The 18,689-nt window shown below is 46.1% G+C and overlaps 1 protein-coding gene across 1 annotated transcript in view; it reads right to left on the bottom strand.

Moving 5' to 3' along the window:
* Positions 1 to 3,088: 3,088 nt before the first annotated feature.
* The window catches only part of UBAP1L (ubiquitin associated protein 1 like), a 28,452-nt gene continuing 12,851 nt past the window's right edge, over positions 3,089 to 18,689 (bottom strand). The window contains exons 4-7 of the mRNA XM_060005770.1: positions 11,415 to 12,029; positions 9,018 to 9,224; positions 5,153 to 5,254; positions 3,089 to 4,078 (exon numbers count right to left, since the gene is read on the bottom strand). Of these exons, the coding sequence (XP_059861753.1) occupies positions 3,944 to 4,078; positions 5,153 to 5,254; positions 9,018 to 9,224; positions 11,415 to 12,029 (1,059 nt within the window). The 3' untranslated portion in view covers positions 3,089 to 3,943. The remainder of the gene's footprint in view (positions 4,079 to 5,152; positions 5,255 to 9,017; positions 9,225 to 11,414; positions 12,030 to 18,689) is intronic.

The following is an 18,689-nucleotide window of genomic DNA, read 5'->3' as shown; positions in this document are numbered from 1 at the left end:
GCCTCAGGGAGCACTTGCTTCATTCTGCATCCTTGGGCCAGGCCTTGGTCACCACCTGGTCCCCTGACTCCACCATCCGCCTGGCTTCCTCTCCAAGGGTCACAATGTTTAGACTCTGGCTTCTGGTAGCTGAGTGTGTCATCTGCTGCTGTTTCAAGGGGACACCAATGACCTTACTGTTAGCTGTAGAGATTATCTTTCTCCCAGAATCCTCTGCTCATAACACCTTCTTAAACCCTGCTGACCAAAGAGGCCGAGTCACTGGGGGAGAGGTTCTCCCAGGTTTTCTGAGTTTGATTATAAATGCTAGAGATTTGTTAACCATAATGATAATGAGAAGGATGACAGAGTAAAGGTAGTAGTGATTATAGAACAAAGCAGGGTATAAATATGTATCAATAATAGCTACTAGATGCCATGTCACAAGCTTCCTGTACGCTCTCCTGTTCAATCATCCTAACTGGGAAATTTTAGTGTCCATATTTTATGAATAAGAAACTAAGGCACAGAGAGGTTATGTGACTTGCAAAAGGTCACATAGATAGTTTGTAATAGGGCTGTAGTTTCAGCTCAAATCTGACTTCAGAGTCCATGCCTTTAACTACCACACTATTCTACCTCCTAAAAAATAATTTAAACTAACTGGGCCCATTGATGTCTCATTTTTAATCAAGCAATAGTTTTCTAGGGATGGGAAAGTTTGGGGCAGGTGGGAGAAGGATGGGGGAGTGATATGGAGGAAGGCCCTGTGACGTGGGGGAGAGGCCAGCCAACTGGTCGCCTCTAAACAAGGGGACCTAAGAAGGTGGCAGACTGAGGCCAGATTACCTTAATCAAAACATAAATAGCTTTAGATTTAACATTACATCTTAGAAATTGAATTTGAATTTTACTGTCTTTTCTAAGAGCAGTTTTATTTTTGACTAACAATGCCATCTCGCTGATTTCTAAAATAGTTTTATGTTGCCTGCAAGTTATTTAAAGCAAGTTTCAAGGCCCAAGAATATTTTTAATGTAATTTCAAGTTGGCAGGCATTGAGGCTTAATGGAAAGCACCCAGGGGCTGGATGGGCCTCAGGAAACCTGGGTTGGAGTCCCAAACTTGTTGTTTAGGCTTGTGTAGGCCTCCAGAATCCTCACTGCATGTTCAAACAAGATTTTATTTGCGTTTTTTACAGGCCTCAACTCCAGGTCCAGCCCTGTTTGTTGGGTGGAGGGGGCTGAGAGGTTTTGGTTCTGTGCTAATTGCTGCAGGTCATTGCTCAGGGCAGCTGAGAAGGGCAGAGGCATCAGCGTCTTGTCTTCTGACCTCTGCTTGCCTGAGTCATGGGCAGCTCCAGCAATTTGTCCCCTCAATCCCTGGGGACCTCCAGAAGCTAGGCCTGGAGTGACTGGAGACAACTTTGGTCCCAACCTGCCCAATCCCCAAATGAGGAAAGACTGACATAGGACCACAGATTGTGAGAGCAGAAGCCAGATCTCTGGCTCTGATATCAGACACACTGGCCATGGGCCCATTAAACTGAATAAAAATCCCCAGAGATACTGGCCTAAAAACAGACACATAGATGAATGGAACAGAATAGAGAAACCAGAAATAAACCCACACATATGTATGGTCAATTAATTTACAACCAAGGAGCCAAGAATATACAATGGGGAAAAGACAGCCAGTCTCTTCAATAAATGGTGTTGGGAAAACTGGACAGTCACATGCAAAAGAATAAAACTCAACCACTATCTCACACCACACACAAAAATTAACTCAAGGGAATTAAAGACTTGAATGTTAGACATGAAACCATGAAAATCCTAGAAGAAAAAATAGGCAGTAAGCTCCCTGACATCGGTTCTGGTGATGATTTTTTGAATCTGACACCCAAAGCAAATGCAACAAAAGCAAAAGTAAACAAGTGGGACTACATCAAACTAAAAAGCTTCTGCACAGTAAAGGAAACTATCAACAAAGTGAAAAGGCAACCTACATAGTGAGAGAAAATATTTGCAAATCATATATCTGATAAGGGGCTAATATCCAAAATATATAAAGAACTCATACAACTCAACATCAAAAAAACATACAATATGGTTAAAAAATGGGCAGATCTGAAAGGACATTTTTCCCAAATAAGACATACAGGTGGCCAACATGTACATGAAAAGATGCTCAGTATCACTAATCATCAGGGAAATGCAAATCAAAACCACAATGAGATACCATCTCACACCTGTCAGAACGACTATTATCAAAATGACAAGGAATAGCAAGTGCTGGTGAGGGTGTAGAGAAAAGGGAACCCTTGAGAACTGTTACTGGGAATGTATATTGGTGCAGTCACTATGGAAAACAGTGTGGCGGTTCCTCAAAAAATTAAAAATAGAACTACCATATGATCTGGCAATTCCACTTCTGGATACTATCTAAAGAAAACAAAAACACTAACTTGCAAAGGTATCTGCATCCCCATGTTCATTGCTCTACTATCTACAAGAGCCAAGATATGGAAACAACCTAAGTGTCCATTGATGAATGCATGGATAAAGAAACTGTGGTGTAAATATACAATGGAATATTATTCATTGTAAAAAAAGAATGAGATCTTGCCATTTATGACAACATGGATGGGCCTTGAGGGTATTATGCTAAGTGAAATAAGTAAGACAGAGTAAGACAAATACTGTATGATCTCTCATATGTGGGATATTAAAAAACAAAGAAACAAATAAAAACAAGCTCATAGATACAAAGAACTGATTAGTGGTTGCCAGAGGTGGGGGATGGAAGGGGGGGAAATGGGTGAAGGGGGTCAACAATAACAACCAAAAAATCAATTAAAAAAAGAAAAAGAATCTCCAGAGAGCTTGTTATAATAACAAAACAGATTCCCAAGGGCTGCCAAGCTGGACTTTCTGAATCAGATTATCCAAGAGTGGGGCCTTGGACATTTTAACAAACTCCCCAGGGTATTCTTATGGATAGCAGTCAGGGCTAATCACTCCACTTATCCTAGGGAAACTTAGGCCCAAAGAGGCCTTGAGCCAGTCATCAGCAGAACCAAAATCAGAATTAGGTCTTCTGACCCCCAGTTAGATATTCTTTGCACCCCAAGACCAGAAACCTACAGGATCCAAAGAACTGCACATCATTTATTTGTTTTAATTTTCTTAAACTCAAAGTTACTAATGCCCATAGTTTAAAGAATCAAATATAGGTCATTTTACACAGCATATATGAAGACAGTTCCTCGCCTATGCAACTCCATCTGCCCCTCCCCGCAAGGAACCACTTTCAACTCTTTTAGCTGATTCTTTTGGTATTGAAGGAAACCAGACTGTCACCCCAAAATATGCCTCTTTGACATAATTATTTTGAGCTGAAGGCAATTAAGAAGCAGCAAATGCAGGAAAAGCTCTCTACCCTTCCCCTCTTTTCTGCTTAAAGGCAGGATATAAATTCTCCTTTTCTGGAGACAGATTCTTGTCAGCCCAGAAATGTACCAGGGGAGCCTACAAACCAACCTTACTCCATTAGCTCCCTCCCATATATTTACCTTCCCACAGTTTGTCATCCTTGGAAGCCTAAAACTGTTTTCCTTTGTCCTATCATTTCTCTACAAATTTATTGTTCTTTGTTGAAGATGCTATATAAGCCAGAGTTCTAAACTGCTACTTTGAGATACTTTTCATTTAAGTTTCTCAGGCATGATGTGTGCCGCATGCATTAATAAACTTTTATTTTTCTCTTGTTAATCTTTTTGTTAAAGAGCCCCAGTTGAAATCCTAAGATGGCTAAAGTTTTGCCTCCTTTACAGTATTTATTCCCACCCTTGGCATCATTTGCATTTTTACGAGTATGCATCAATTTGTTATTCTTATGTGGTCTTCATAATACAGTCAGGAGGGACTGCCAGGGATGCGTGGGCACCGCGAGGTGCGTCCAGGGTCACTGGGCGCAGGCTACCAGCTCCTCCAGGGCTTGCTCACGGCGGTTGCCATGGACCAGCAGCACCTCCTTGATCCGGTCCTGCTGGAAGCCCATGTCTCTGAACTGCTCTGAGAGGCGCAGGAACTCCCCTGCCTGAGGAACAGGAGGCAGAGAGGGCGTGGGGGACTCTGTGAGGCTGGGCCTCTGCCCTGAGGAGCCCCCTCCCAGGTGGCCACTGTACATACCCCCAGAAAGCTGTGACCCCCACAGGCCAGGTGAGCCTGATCCTGGGCAGCACCTGTGGTTTTCCTGTACCTCAGTGACATGGGCTCAAACCTCCCTTCCTGTGCCAAGGAAGGGGAGCCCAGCCAGGCTGCCAGCTCTCTCTGTGCGGCTTTCCTTCCCCACTCTGGCTCACTCCTGACTCCCTGTGCTCGGGTGCTGCGCTGGGGCAGGAAGAGGAAGGCTGCATACTGGTGCCCAGAGGATGCACAGCGCAGGGTCTCTGTCCAGGCCCCAAACCCTGCCAAGGTCTCACACAGTACAGCCTCTCCCTGCCTTCCTCCTCCGGCCCCAGTGCTTGAAACTTCCCTGCCCCTCCCCACTCCTCTCCTCAGCATCTCTCTTACCCCTGCATCCCTCCCTCAGCCTCTGTGAAGACTGCTGGCCTGAGCCAACTGCCAGTTGTGGACAGGTCACATTCATCAGGCCCTTAGAATGTCCTCCTACTGGGACCACAGCCACATGCATTCTGGGTTTCCAGGTAGGCGGCACACTCCCTGAGCACAGAGTTCAAGCACCTTTCTGCTACCTATCTGGCTCCTGTCTGGGTGTCTGACAAGGAGTGAAAGTCAATGTTTGTTGTGTTGATTCAGTTAAATAACACTAAAGCCCTCTCTCCTGCTTCCTCCCCACCCCTTCCCCTTCCCCCTCCCCTCCCCTATCCCTTCCCCTTCCCCTACTCCTTCCCCTTCCATTACCCCTTCCCCTTCCCTTACCCCTTTCCCTTCCCCTTGGGTCCTCTCCCCTTCCCCTTCCCCTTGGGTCCTCTTGCCTTCCCTGTGTCCCATCTCCCTGGGCTGTCTCCTTCTCCCCAGGGCTGAGCAAGCAGGCTGTCTCCTGTGGCCCCCAGGCCGGCTCTGGCACTGGTCCTCCCCAGCACACCAGGCTCATGTGTGCACCCCACACCTCCCCTCCCCGGGGGCCCAGGCTGGAAGCCCTGCTGACCTGGCTCTCGGAGAACTGGAACATCTCCATGGCCTCATCCACCAGGCCTTCCTCGTAGCCCTGTCGCAATAGCCGGTCACAGGCGCTAAGGTAGCTGAGAAACTGGGCAGGAAAGGGGCACAGAGGGAAGGAGGTTAAGAGGGGTGGCAGGGGCAGCAGATGGGGTGGAGGAGGCACCCAAGGGCCTCGTTAAGGCTGAGCTCAGGGCCAGGCTGACTGGGCAACCTGCCACACACAACGTGGCCCCAGAGACCCATGAGCCAACAGAAGAGGGTCAGAGGCCTCCCCTGGGGACAGGTGGACAGCAAAGCCTCACCAACTGTCCCAAGCTGGGGGCTGGAATCCAGGAAGAGGGCTGTCAGGATGGGCTAAGGTGTTCCCAGAACCTAAGTGGGGAATAGGCCAGGGCTCAAACACGGGTATCTACCCACCACCCACCCAGGATGCTTACCCTCCCTGGTGCGCACCCACCTGTGAGAAAACAACCTCCTCTCCCACCCACAGCTGTGCACCCCACCCACCGCCAGACACATAACATCTTTGCCATCCAGGACCCCGTGGGCCCCACTCTCTGCAACAGTCCTGCACCAGCGCTGGAAAGGGGAGGGGACAGTGGAGGACCCACAGGGCGGAACATCTCTTCCAGCCACTCTCTGCTTAGTCATCAGGGGCTACTTCTGCCCTCAGGATAAAGTGCTGCCTCCCAACCCAGGTTCAGTGGCCAGCCTACCTCTGTCAGCAGCCCAGCTGCTCCCTCAGCACCCCCAGACTCCTGCACATCCAGTTCCAAGGCCAAGGCCAGCCTCACTCCTCTTCCCTGGGGAGCCTCTCCCCACCCCCCATCTCCACCAGGTGCTCCCACAGCACCCCATGCTTCCCCTCACATACAGCTTTGTAATTGCTCTACTGTCTTTCTCATCCGCTAACTTTTTGTTCCATGAGGGAAGACTTGTGTCAGTCTTGTTCACCACTGTGTTCCTAGAACCCAGCATGGCAGGCAGGCAGAAGGAGCTCAATAAATGTATGCTGTGTTTATAAAATGAATTAAGAACTACCTTCCGGGAGCTTACAGCTCAGTGGGGGCGATAAACCAGATACAGGAAAACATGAGTGCCGGGCAGATCAAAGCAGGATTTAGAATTATGGGTATAAGTGGAGGAGAAACAGGTCAGGTTTCTGCAGACCTTCAGAACTGGGCAGAAAACACAGATCGTAATAGACTCATGGTTTTCAAACTGTTTTAGCTTCTGAACTGTCCAAGCACCAGGGGGCTTCAACAGTAACAGGGTAAGGTTGAAGCTGCTCTGGGAGAACTGTGGGCAGGAGGTGGAGGGAGCCCAGAGTCCAGTGCCCCCACCTCAGGGACCCTGCTCTGGGCACATTTTGAAAACCACCCAACCAAGCTCTCCTTGCACAGTTGGGAAAACTGAAGTCTAGGCAGGGCGGGCAGCTTGCCCCAGGTCCCAGGACTAGGGCTCAGATCACCTGACCTCTTGGCCAGTGCCTTGTCCATCGGGAGGCTAGCTGCTAGAGGAGGGGCTTTGAGCTGGCTTGAAAGTAGACAGGGTTTCCGAAGGTGAAAACAAGGGCAGGGCAGATGGGGGATGCTCCCTTCACCTCTTGGTTCATCGACAGCAAAGGTTCTCAGCCTTGGTGCTGACTGTAGCTACCTGGGAGCCTTAAAACTACTGGTGCCTCAGTATCACTACCCATAAACTGCTGATGCTCACCTCCAGAGGCCCTGATATGACTGGTCAGGGGGGCAGCCTGGGCACTGGGACTTTTACAGCTCTCCAGGTGATTCCTGTGTGCAGCCAAGGTTGAGAATCTCTGACTCAGTCCACACTAGTAGACCCAAGCCAGGCTGCATATCAGAACCATGCATATCAGAACCATCTGCAGATCTTCTAAAATGATAGGGCCCTGGGCCCACTCCAGATCCACTGATTGGGACTCTGCAGAGTAGGTCCTGAGAATCTGCATTTGTAAGGATTCTCTATCTTGGTCAGTTACCAGGCCTATCTCAGGCCCCACAGTAGGTGAGGATGTCACCATCAGACTCCAGGATGGGACCTCCAGCAGTTATTGATTATAAACACATATTCCCCTCTATTCTGTGAATGGGGAAAGTGAGGCTCAAAGAGGGGACCTGATGTGCCTAGAGTCCCATGGCAAGTCTCGGCCCAGCCTATGGACCCTCACACATGCCACCCACACCTGTCCTGCAGGCAGTCAGTAGACACATCGATCCTTGTGGAAGGAGGGAAGGAGTGATGGACAAAGCTTATCTTTTGTATCTCTTCCTCTCTCCTTCTTTCTTCCAAGTGCCCTGTCTCTATCACCTGATGCCCCCCCTCCTGGAGCATCCGTCGTTCATCTCTTTTCAAAATGATTTACTGTGGTATTTGTCTTTCAAAGGGAGAAGGGCTGTGAACCTAAAGGAGATGCTCAGTTAATGGTGGAGCTTCACAGAACAGAGAGGAATACTAACTTGGTGGGGGAGGATAGATGAAGTCATCCAATGGCCCTTCAGGCCCACCCCTTAGTGCCTGGCCCCTGACTGCTCACTGGGAGAAGACTCACCAGGCAGGTGGTCAGTCTATGTCTGGAAACACAACGTTCCTGATGCAGTGAGATTCTCCCAGCCCACCCACAGGGAGGCCAGTGCCCTGTGCTGCCTCCAGCTAATCTTCAGACTCCCACAGTGATGGCCCGAGACCCCAGCCTTGTCACAGGGTCTGGAGGGACTGAAGAGGCATGTCAGAGTCCCTACCATGGACTTGGCCCCTCACAGCCCTCCTGGACAGCTTCTTGGCCAAGGTCCTGGCTTTTCAGCGGCAGCTGAAGGTGGAGGCAACTTCTTAAATCTCAGATCAGCCTAAGGTGCTGCCCTGGAAGGTTCTCACACAGAAACTATCTGTCCCTTCAGGAACTGCCTTAGCTACAGAGAATCACTTCTCTCAAGTCACCCTCTTCCCACAACGGTGACTGACTGAAGCAGAAGTATGAAGGCCTGACCATCTCATCCCCAATTAGGACAACTCTGAAGGGCCATATATGCTTCCAAGCTGTGGAGTTGGCTTTCACTGTGTCTACAAAGCTCAACCTCTCCCTCTACCCATCCTTGCTTCTGTCATTTCCCTTACCCAGAAGTTGTTCCCAAGGGTCTCCTTAATAAATATCCTGTATGCCAAACTCCATTGGAGTCTGCTTCCTGGGGAACCTAACCTACAATACTGGTTTTCCCCATAGCTCCTAGCTGCATCTAAACACCCAAGAAGTGCCCAGCAAATACTGATGACTAGATTGATGGATGGGTAGATGGAAAGAGAGAGAGATGGATATGGGTACGGATAAACTGTTGAGGGAAGTGGTAAGAGCTGTGCTATCCAATATGGTAGCCAGTAGCCACATGTGGCTATTTACCTTTAAATTTTAATTAATTACAATCAATTAAAATTCTCAGTCACACTAGCCACATTTCAAGTAACCACACATAGCTAGTGGCTACTGTATTGGACAACACAGGAATAAAACATCTCTCCTGCTGCAGAAAGTGTTATTGGGCAGCTCTGGAGAGATTCGTGGCTGCCCAAAGCTCCAGTCTTCTGTATCTGGGGCAGAGACTGGGACAGGAGTAGAATATTGAGACTCCCCAAGTAGGTATGGGGATTCCTGATAAACTCCTATGGAGGTGGTAGCATTAGGGTCTAGAAACTTGCTCACAACCCCCAAAAATTGATTCCAAGCTGAAATTCTGCCTCTAGAGAAAAACATAAAGTATCTTCAAGTTGAAGATAAAAAGAGCGTGGCCACTCACTGGGCTCCAGCTCCTCAGCCCCCCAGTTCTGGGTCCTCCACTCACCTGGCTCAGGCTCTGCCGCCCAGTCTTCTGTAGAGCCATGATAGCCCTGTGCAAGGGATACCCCAGGGCGACCACTGGCCCGATGAGGTCTTGCTCCTCCTGGCTCAGGGCGGACAGCAAATCAGCAGAATCAGGGTGCAATCTGTGGGTGGCGAGAGGCTGGGGCACCTGCCCAGGAGGTGGCAGGCAGGTATGCGGGCTGAGGGACTGAAACACAAACAAGTGGATGTGTCAGTTACCATGGAGGTGACAGCTGGCTAGGCAGGACATTTTTAAAGATGCCTTTATGTACCACCCTCTCTACAGAGTGTAGGGGCTAATATTGTGAGGAGCTTGGAGTCCTGCAGACCTGGATTCAAATCCCAGCTCTCCACTGTTTACTCAGTTTACTCATGTGTAAAGTGGATGCAATTATACCAGATCCCTCACAGGGTTATTACAAGGCTTAAATAAGACAAGGTGAGAAAACTGATTAGCAAAGGGCCTGGCATACAGAAACTGCCAGTAGATGATAATACTTACTGCTTAAAACAACCCTGAAAGAGAAATATGATAGGCTCATTCTACTTTACAGATATTGAAGTCAAGGTTCAGACAACTTAATGACCTGGTAAGCAACACACTTTTGGGACCTGAACCCTACTCAGAATCAAATCCAGGGTTCTTTACCCCAAACCTTAGTAAGGGGGAAGCAGGGGTGATCTTCCCAGCCAGATCTTCCTTCTTGAGTTTGGCTGGCTGGGGCTTGGCTGGGCATGGAGTAGGGTAGGAACTGGGTACAGCTGTGGTGTTGGGGAAACCCACACAGACCCTGGACTAAGGAGGGTGGCTTGAAGGCATTTCAATTGGTTTGGCTGGCATCACCCCTAACCCGTCCCCCATGAAGAAGCATCCATCTGCTAACCCCGAACATACCGCCCTGTCCCCTCCTCCCTAAGAAAAGCCTAGCTGCTGCCCTGACTTCAGGAGCAGAGTGCATGTGACATGTGAATTCCCCACCCATCCTCATCTTCTCAGGGGTTTCCCTGCCATGACCTCATCCTAGGATCCGCTCTTTACCCCAGGTGAAAAACATGCAAATCTTAGGATTTGAGTCTACTCTTGTGACCTTGAAAAAGATTCTTACCTGCTCTCTGCCTCAGTTTCCTCCCCTTCAGAACATCTGCCCCATCCTCCCCCCAACCCCGCTGTAGGATTGTTGCTAGAGTTAAATTTAATTGGGACCAGGGAAGAGCCATCCTGGCATCGGCAGCTAGTCCGTGATGTGGGCGTGGCCTGTGCAGTTTACACAGTCTCTTCTCTGTTCGCTTTAAATAACTGTGTGAGGGGTTGCTGCCCACTTTACAGGTAGAGAAGAGATGGCTCAGGGCAGTTCAGTGACTTGCCTAAGCTCACACAGCAGTGAGTGGGAAATGCCAGACCTTGAATCTGTCTTTTGGATTTAATTTCACCTTGGCCTTATTCTGTTGCATCTCCTGGCCTGACTGTGGAACTGCTGGGGGGAAGAAAGCTGTGCCTAACTGCCACCTCCTGCTACTAATGCTGACCTAACCCATCTGTTCCAGATCCAGGTTTTGTGGAGTTTGATACTTACACAGTCTGGACCACTTAAAGAAAAAAGACACAGTTACGGATATAAAACTATGTACAAGGCCTTGGAAGGAGCTAGTGAGGGGCCTGAGGCTTAAGCTTCATTGGCTTCACCATATGTTCATATCTGCTCCCAGTTCTTCTTGGTACACATCCTCTGTCCTGAAGCCTTCCCATCCTGCAGCAACCCTCACCTCTCTCTCAATACCTGATTCCTCCCACTGTACAGTGCTGCCTTGTCTCACACTTCCTTGCCCAACTCTCCTTGTCCTGTGCGTTTGACCTGGTCTCTTCCAATCCAGTCTCTTGAAGGAAGTAACTGTACAGTGAATATTCCTTGATTGAGCCTTCCCCTCACTCATCCTACAGCAAGCCTTGCTGGGTGGGAAGCCCTAGATCTGAGCCACATTCACTGATTCAACAGACATTCACTGAGCACCCCCTATGGGCCAAGTGTGCTGCTGGGTGCTGTGGAAACAAACATAAATGCGATCCAGTCGCTGCCCTAGAAGAATCATATTCCATTGGAAGAGACAGACAGATATTGGGTAATTACAGTTATTGTGACATGCACCCTAATAGAAGCAAAGAAGGCACAGTGAGAAACAGGGATTAGGGACCTATGAGCAGGGAATATTCTAGGCAAAGGGCCACAGGAAGGACTGCATGGTATAGGGTCAGGTGAGAGCAGGTAGGGAGGAGGAGCACGGAGAGGAGGGGACCAAGGCTTCGAACCAGGCCGGAGACCCAGACTGCGGGGGCCTCACTGCTGAGATGTGGCCTCGGCCAAGGGGGCAGTTTCCTTACCGCAACCACGGGCCTGTGGCTCCGCAGCGGAGGCACGTCGCCAGCCGTGGAGGGCCGCGGGGGCAGCGCAGGGGTGCTGGGGAGCGATGGCTCGGGGCCCGGGGGTGGCACTGGGGCGCTGGGGAGCGGGAGTGCCGGGCCCAGGGGTGACGTGGGGCCAGGGCAGAGGCTCAGAGCTCGGTGGCGGATGCGGTGCAGGAGACTGCGGGGGCGGGCGGCCAGCCTGCACTCAGAGAGCCGCCGCCGCGCCCCGGCCAGCTCCGACCTCACGCCGCGCAGCACGTCCAGCGAGCACCGGTGTTGGCTCAGGCTGGGGCTCGCCGAGGAGCTGGGCTGGGGGCTGCAGGGATCCGGCTCTTCCTCCATGGTAGAGAAGGCTTCTTCCTCATCCTGGTCCTTCTCCTCCACCTCTTCCTCCTCAGGATGCTCCTGCGGTCTAGCCTCAGGACCTTCCGCTGCGGCAGGCATGGGCTCCAGCCCTTGCTCAGGGCTGACCAGCAAGAGCCAGGCGGGAGGGGCTGAAGCTGCCCCCGGGGCATCGCACTGGACCTGGCAGGGTCCCCGGACTACAGCCTCCACCCAGAAGAGTGCCCTCCTCTCCAGGCTGAAGTCATACTGCGGAAAGAAGGCCGAATGAGGCTCCGTCAGGCAAACCAGGGCCGGGGGCGCACCCCTACCTTCTGGCCTCTGGGGAACCTATTCAGGCATAGACTCACCAGGCCTGGACAGTTTCTGATTCTAAGCCCCAGGCATTCATCGCAGCCCACCCTCACCCTTAGTTTTAGCTAGCACTGGGGTGGATGGATATCAATAACAATTTAACGGCAAACTGTGCAGGAAGGACAAAGTGAGGAATAGGTTAATAGACTGAAACAGTGAAAACAAATATCTAAGTCCCTTTGCCATTCAGTATATAATTGAACAACAGGGGCTTAAAAAAATTCTCCAACAAAACTTGTTCTTAGCAAAGAAGCTTTCACTTGAGCCCAGAATCATTTGTCACTGAGCAGTTGGCTTTGGAGGCCAGCCCAGGTCTGCCAACCTCTCTGTGGAGTGGTACTTGCCCCCATCCCATTCGCTGCCATCCAAGGTTACTTTGGGGCCCAGGAAATGTAAAAATTGCCAATTTTTGTTGAACTCTACTTACTAGGTCCTAATGTTATTCCTATTTCCAGATTACCAAAATGAGGCTCAGAAAATTTGATTTGCTGGTGGTCAGATTAGTGGTGAGTGGTTGAGCTGGGATTCCTCTGTCCATCTGACTGTAGTGCTTTCTCCACTACAGATCAAGCCAACTAAAAAGTAAATCTGGAGCCCACATAAATAACCTAAATTGAGAGTTTGTAAATGAGGCAAAAATAAAATATTCCCGGTACCTACCATTAAAATTTAGAACTGGAAATATAAAACTCCATTAAAAAATATAAATATTCTCAAAAGGCAATTTCAGTGCTCAATGATGGCCAGTTAAGCCTGGGGGAAGTGGTGTGTGTGGGGAAAATGGGAGGCAGAAAGGCAGACAGGCACTGCCCCCTCCCACCCCTGAATGACCCTATGTTGGAGAGAGGAACATAACCTAGCTGTTCTAAGTGTGGCACCCTGAGTGCACCTTATTTCTCTCTGTATTCTCAGGGCCCAAGGCAGTTCTGGCCCCAAGGGCATATTTGTAATTGTGTGCAGAATAAATGGACAGAGAAAGAGATTGGAGCAAAATAAGTGGGTTGTGAAGGACAGAGGAGTGAAAAAGACAACTTCAGAACTGATGAGGCAGTCATGGAGAGAAAGAGACTGAGAGATAATGAGACAGTCAACAGGACTTAAGGAATAAAAGGATACAAAGACCCAGGCTGAACAACCAGTAAGACAGGAATACAGCCCCATCCACCAAAAAAAAAAAAAAAAAAGAAAGAAAGAAACGACAAAAAAATATGTTATGACGAAGGAGCAAGGTAAAAACCTACAAGACCAAATAAATGAAGATGAAATTCACAACCTACCTGAAAAATAATTCAGAGTAATGATAGTAAAAATGATCCAAAATCTCGGAAACAGAATGGAGAAAATACAAGGGATGTTTAACAAGGATCTAGAAGAACTAAAGCGCAAACAAACAGTGATGAACAACACAATAACTGAAATTAAAAATACTCTAGAAGGAATCAATAGCAGAATAACTGAGGCAGAAGAATGGATAAGTGAGCTGGAAGATAGAATGGTGGAAATAACTGTTGTGGAGCAGAATAAAGAAATAAGAATGAAAAGAATTGAGGACAGCCTCAGAGACCTCTGGGACAACATTAAATGCACTAATATTCAAATTATAGAGGTCCCAGAAGAAGAGAAAAAGAAAGGGTCTGAGAAATTATTTGAGGAGATTATAGTTGAAAACTTCCCTAACATGGGAAAGGAAATAGTCAAGTCCAGGAAGTACAGAGAATCCCATACAGGATAAATCCAAGGAGAAACACTCAGAGACACATATTAATCAAACTATCAAAAATTAAGTACAAAGAAAAAATATTAAAAGCAACAAATAACATACAAGGGAATCCCCATAAGGTTAACAGCTGATCTTTCAGCAGAAACTCTGCAAGCCAGAAGGGAGGGGCAGGACATATTTAAAGTGATGAAAGGGGAAAACCTACAACCAAGATTACTCTACCCAGCAAGAATCTCATTCAGATTTTTTTTTTTTTAAAGAAAGGTGGCTAATGAGTCTTTTTTTTTTAATTATTTTATTTTTTTATTTTTGGCTGTGTTGTGTCCTCATTGCTGCACACAGGCTTTCTCTAGTTGCAGCGAGCAGAGGCTACTCTTCATTGTGGTGCACAGGCTTCTCATTGCAGTGGCTTCTCTTGTTGCAGAGCATGGGCTCTACGCATGTGGGCTTCAGTAGTTGTGGCACGCGGGCTTTAGAGCACAGGCTCAATAGTTGTGGCGCATGGGTTTAGTTGCTCCGCAGCATGTGGGATCTTCCTGGACCAGGGATTGAACCCGTGTCCCCTGCATTGGCAGGCAGGTTCTTATGCACTGCACCACCAGGGAAGCCCTCTCATTCAGATTTGACAGAGAAATCACGAGCAAAAGCTATGAGAATTCAGCACCACCAAACTAGCTTTACAACAAATGCTAAAGGAACTTCTCTAAGTGGGAAATACAAGAGAAGAAAAAGACCCACAAAAACAAACCCAAATCAATTAAGAAAATGGTAATAGGAACATATATATCGATAATCACATTGAATGTAAATGGATTAAATGCTCCAACCAAAAGACATAGACTGGCTGAATGGATACAAAAACAAGACCCTTATATATGCTGTCTACAAGAAACCCACTTCAGACCTAGGGACACATACAGACTGAAAGTGAGGGGATGGAAAAAGATATTCCATGCAAATGGAAATCAAAAGAAAGCTGGAATACCAATTATCATATCAGATAAAATAGACTTTAAAATAAAGACTGTTGGGGACTTCCCTGGTGGCGCACTGGTTAAGGTTCCACCTGCCAATGCAGGAGACATGGGTTCAAGCCCTGCTCCAGGAAGATCCCACATGCCGCGGAGCAACTAAGCCTGTGCACCACAGCTATGGAGCCTGCGCTCTAGAGCCCGTGAGCCACAACTACTGAGCCTGCGTGCCACAACTACTGAAGCCTGAACGCCTAGAGCCCATGCTCCGCAACAAGAGAAGCCACCACAATGAGAAGCCTGTGCACCGCAATGAACAGTAGCCCCCGCTCGCCACAACTAGAGAAAGAACATGCATAGCAATGAAGACCCAATGCAGCCAAAAATAAATAAATAAATACATTTATTTTTAAAAAAGAAAAAAAAATATTCCATGCAAATAGAAATCACAAGAAAGCTGGAATAGCAATACTCATATCAGATAAAATAGACTTTAAAATAAAGACTGTTGGGGGCTTCCCTGGTGGCGCCGTGGTTAAGAATCTGTCTGCCAAGGCAGGGGACATGGGGTTGAACCCTGGTCCGGGAAGATCACACATGCTGTGGAACAACTAAGCCCATGCACCACAATGATTGAGCCTGCACTTTAGAGCCTGTGAGTCACAACTACTGAGCCCTCATGCCACAACTACTGAAGCCTGCGCACCTAGAGACCGTGCTCCACAACAAGAGAAGCCACCATAATGAAGAGTAGCCCCCACTCACTGTAGTTAGAGAAAGCCCATGCACACCAACGAAGACCCAATGTAGCCAAAAACAAATAAATAAAATAAATTTTAAAAATTTATAAAAATAAATAAAAGTTTTTAAAAAATAAAAATATAAAGACTGTTACAAGAGATAAGGAAGACACTACATAATGATCAAGGAACCAATCCAAGAAGAAAACATAACAATTATAAATATTTATGCATCCAACATAGGAGCACCTCCGTACATAAGGCAAATGCTAACAGCCATAAAAGGAGAAATTGACAGTAACACAATAATAGTGGGGGACTTTTAACACCTCACTTACAATAGACAGATCATCCAGACAGAAAATAAATAAGGAAACACAAGCTTTAAAAGACACAGTAGATCAGATAGACTTAATTGATATTTTGAGGACATTCCACCCAAAAGTGGAAGAATACACTTTCTTCTCAAGTGCACACGGAACATTCTCCAGAATAGATGACATCTTGGGTCACAAATCAAGCCTTGGAAAATTTAAGAAAATTGAAATTGTATCAAGCATCTTTTCTGACAACAACACCATGAGATTAGAAATCAATTACAGGGAAAAAAAACAGTAAAAAGCACAAATACATGGAGGCTAAACAGTGTGCTGCTAAATAACCAAGAGATCACGAAAGAAATCAAAGAAGAAATAAAAATATACCTAGAAACAAATGACAATGAAAACGTGATGATCCAAAACCTATGGGATGCAGCAAACGTAGTTCTAAGAGGGAAGCTCCCAGCAATTCAAGCTCACCTCAAGAAACAAGAAAAATCTCAAATAAATATTCTAACCTTACACCTAAAGCAACTAGAAAAAGAAGAACAAAGAAAACCCAAAGTTAGTAGAAGGAAAGAAATCATAAAGATCAGAGCAGAGATAAATGAAATAGAAATGAAGAAAACGATAGCTAAGATCAATAAAACTAAAAGTTGGTTCTTTGAGAAGATAAACAAAATTGATAAACCTTTAGCCAGACTCATCAAGAAGAAGAGGGAGAAGATTCAAATCAATAAAATTAGAAATGAAAAAGGAGAGATTACAACTGAAACACAGAAATACAAAAGATCCTAAGAGACTACTACAAGCAACTCTATGCCAATAAAATGGACAACCTGGAAGAAATGGACAAACCCTTGGAAAAGTACAACCTTCCAAGATTGAACCAGGAAGAATTAGAAAATATAAACAGACCAATCACAGGTAATCAAATTGAAACTATAATTAAAAATCTTCCAACAAACAAAAGTCCAGGACTAGATGGCTCCACAGGTGAATTCTATCAAACATTTAGAGAAAAGTTTAGAGAAAAGTTAACACCTATCCTCAAACTCTTCCAAAAAATTGTGGAGGGAGGAACACTCCCAAACTCATTCTACAAGGCCACCATCACCCTGATACCAAAACCAGACAAAGATATCACAAAAGAAGAAAATTATAGACCAATATCACTGATGAACATAGATGCAAAAATCCTCAACAAAATACTAGCAAACAGAATCCAACAACACATTAAAAGGATCATACATTATGATCAAGTGGGATTTATCCCAGGGATGCAAGGATTCTTCAATATATGCAAATCAACCAATGTGATACACCATATTAACAAATTGAAGCATAAAAACCATATGATCATCTCAATAGATGCAGAAAAAGCTTTTGCCAAAATTCAACACCCATTTATGATAAAAATTCTCCAGAAAGTGGGCATAGAGGGAACCTACCTCAACATAATAAAGGCCATGTACGACAAACCCACACCAAACATCATTCTCAATGGTGAAAAACTGAAAGCATTTCCTCTAAGATCAGAAACAAGACAAGGATGTCCACTCTCATCACTATTATTCAACATAGTATTGGAAGTCCTAGCCACGGCAATCAGAGAAGAAAAAGAAATAAAAGGAATAAAAATTGAAAAGAAGAAGTAAAACTGTCAGTGTTTGCCGATTACATGATACTATACATAGAAAATCCTAAAGATGCCACCAAAAAACTACTAGAACTAATCAATGAATTTGGTAAGGTTGCAGGATACAAAATTAATGCACAGAAATCTCTGGCATTCCTATACACTAACAATGAAAGAGAAATTAAGGAAACACTCCCATTTACCATTGCAACAAACAGAATAAAATACCTAGGAATAAACCTATCTAAGGAGGCAAAAGACCTGTACTCAGAAAACTATAAAACACTGATAAAAGAAATCAAAGGTAACATAAACAATTGGAGAGACATACCATACTCCTGGATTGGAAGAAGCAGTATTGTGAAGATGACTATACTACCCAAAGCAATCTACAGGTTCAATGCAATCCCTGTCAAATTACCAATGGCATTTTTCACAGAACAAGAAATTTTACAATAAGTATGGAAACACAAAAGACCCCGAATAGCCAAAGCAATCTTAAGAAAGAAAAATGGAGCTGGAAGAATCAGGCTCCCTGACTTCACACTATACTACAAAGCTATAGTAATCAAGACAGTATGGTACTGGCACAAAAACAGAAATATAGATCAATGGAACAGGATAGAAAGCTCAGAGATAACCCATGCACATATGGTCACCTTATCTTTGATAAGGGAGGCAAGAATATACAATGGAGAAAAGACAGCCTCTTCAATAAGTGGTGCTGGGAAAACTGGACAGCTACATGTAAAAGAATGAAATTAGAACACTCTCTAACACCATACACAAATATAAACTCAAAATGGATTAAAGACCTAAATGTAAGGCCAGACACTATCAAATTCTTAGAGGAAAACATAGGCAGAACATTCTATGACATAAATCACAGCAAGATCCTTTTTGACCCACCTCCTAGAGACATGGAAATAAAAACAAAAATAAACAAATGGGACCTAATGAAACTTAAAAGCTGTTGCACAGCAAAGGAAACCATAAACAAGATGAAAAGACAACCCTCAGGATGGGAGAAAATATTTGCAAATGAAGCAACTGACAAAGGATTGATCTCTAAAATATACAAATAGCTCATGCAGCTCAATATTGAAAAAACAAACAAGCCAATCCAAAAATGAGTGGAAGACCTAAATAGGTATTTCTCCAAAGA

The sequence above is a fragment of the Delphinus delphis genome, chromosome 2, assembly GCF_949987515.2.
Source record: "Delphinus delphis chromosome 2, mDelDel1.2, whole genome shotgun sequence".
In the NCBI taxonomy this organism is placed as follows: Eukaryota; Metazoa; Chordata; class Mammalia; order Artiodactyla; family Delphinidae; genus Delphinus; species Delphinus delphis.
Note: the sequence above shows the minus strand (reverse complement) of the source record. Positions and strands in the feature narration are given on the sequence as shown.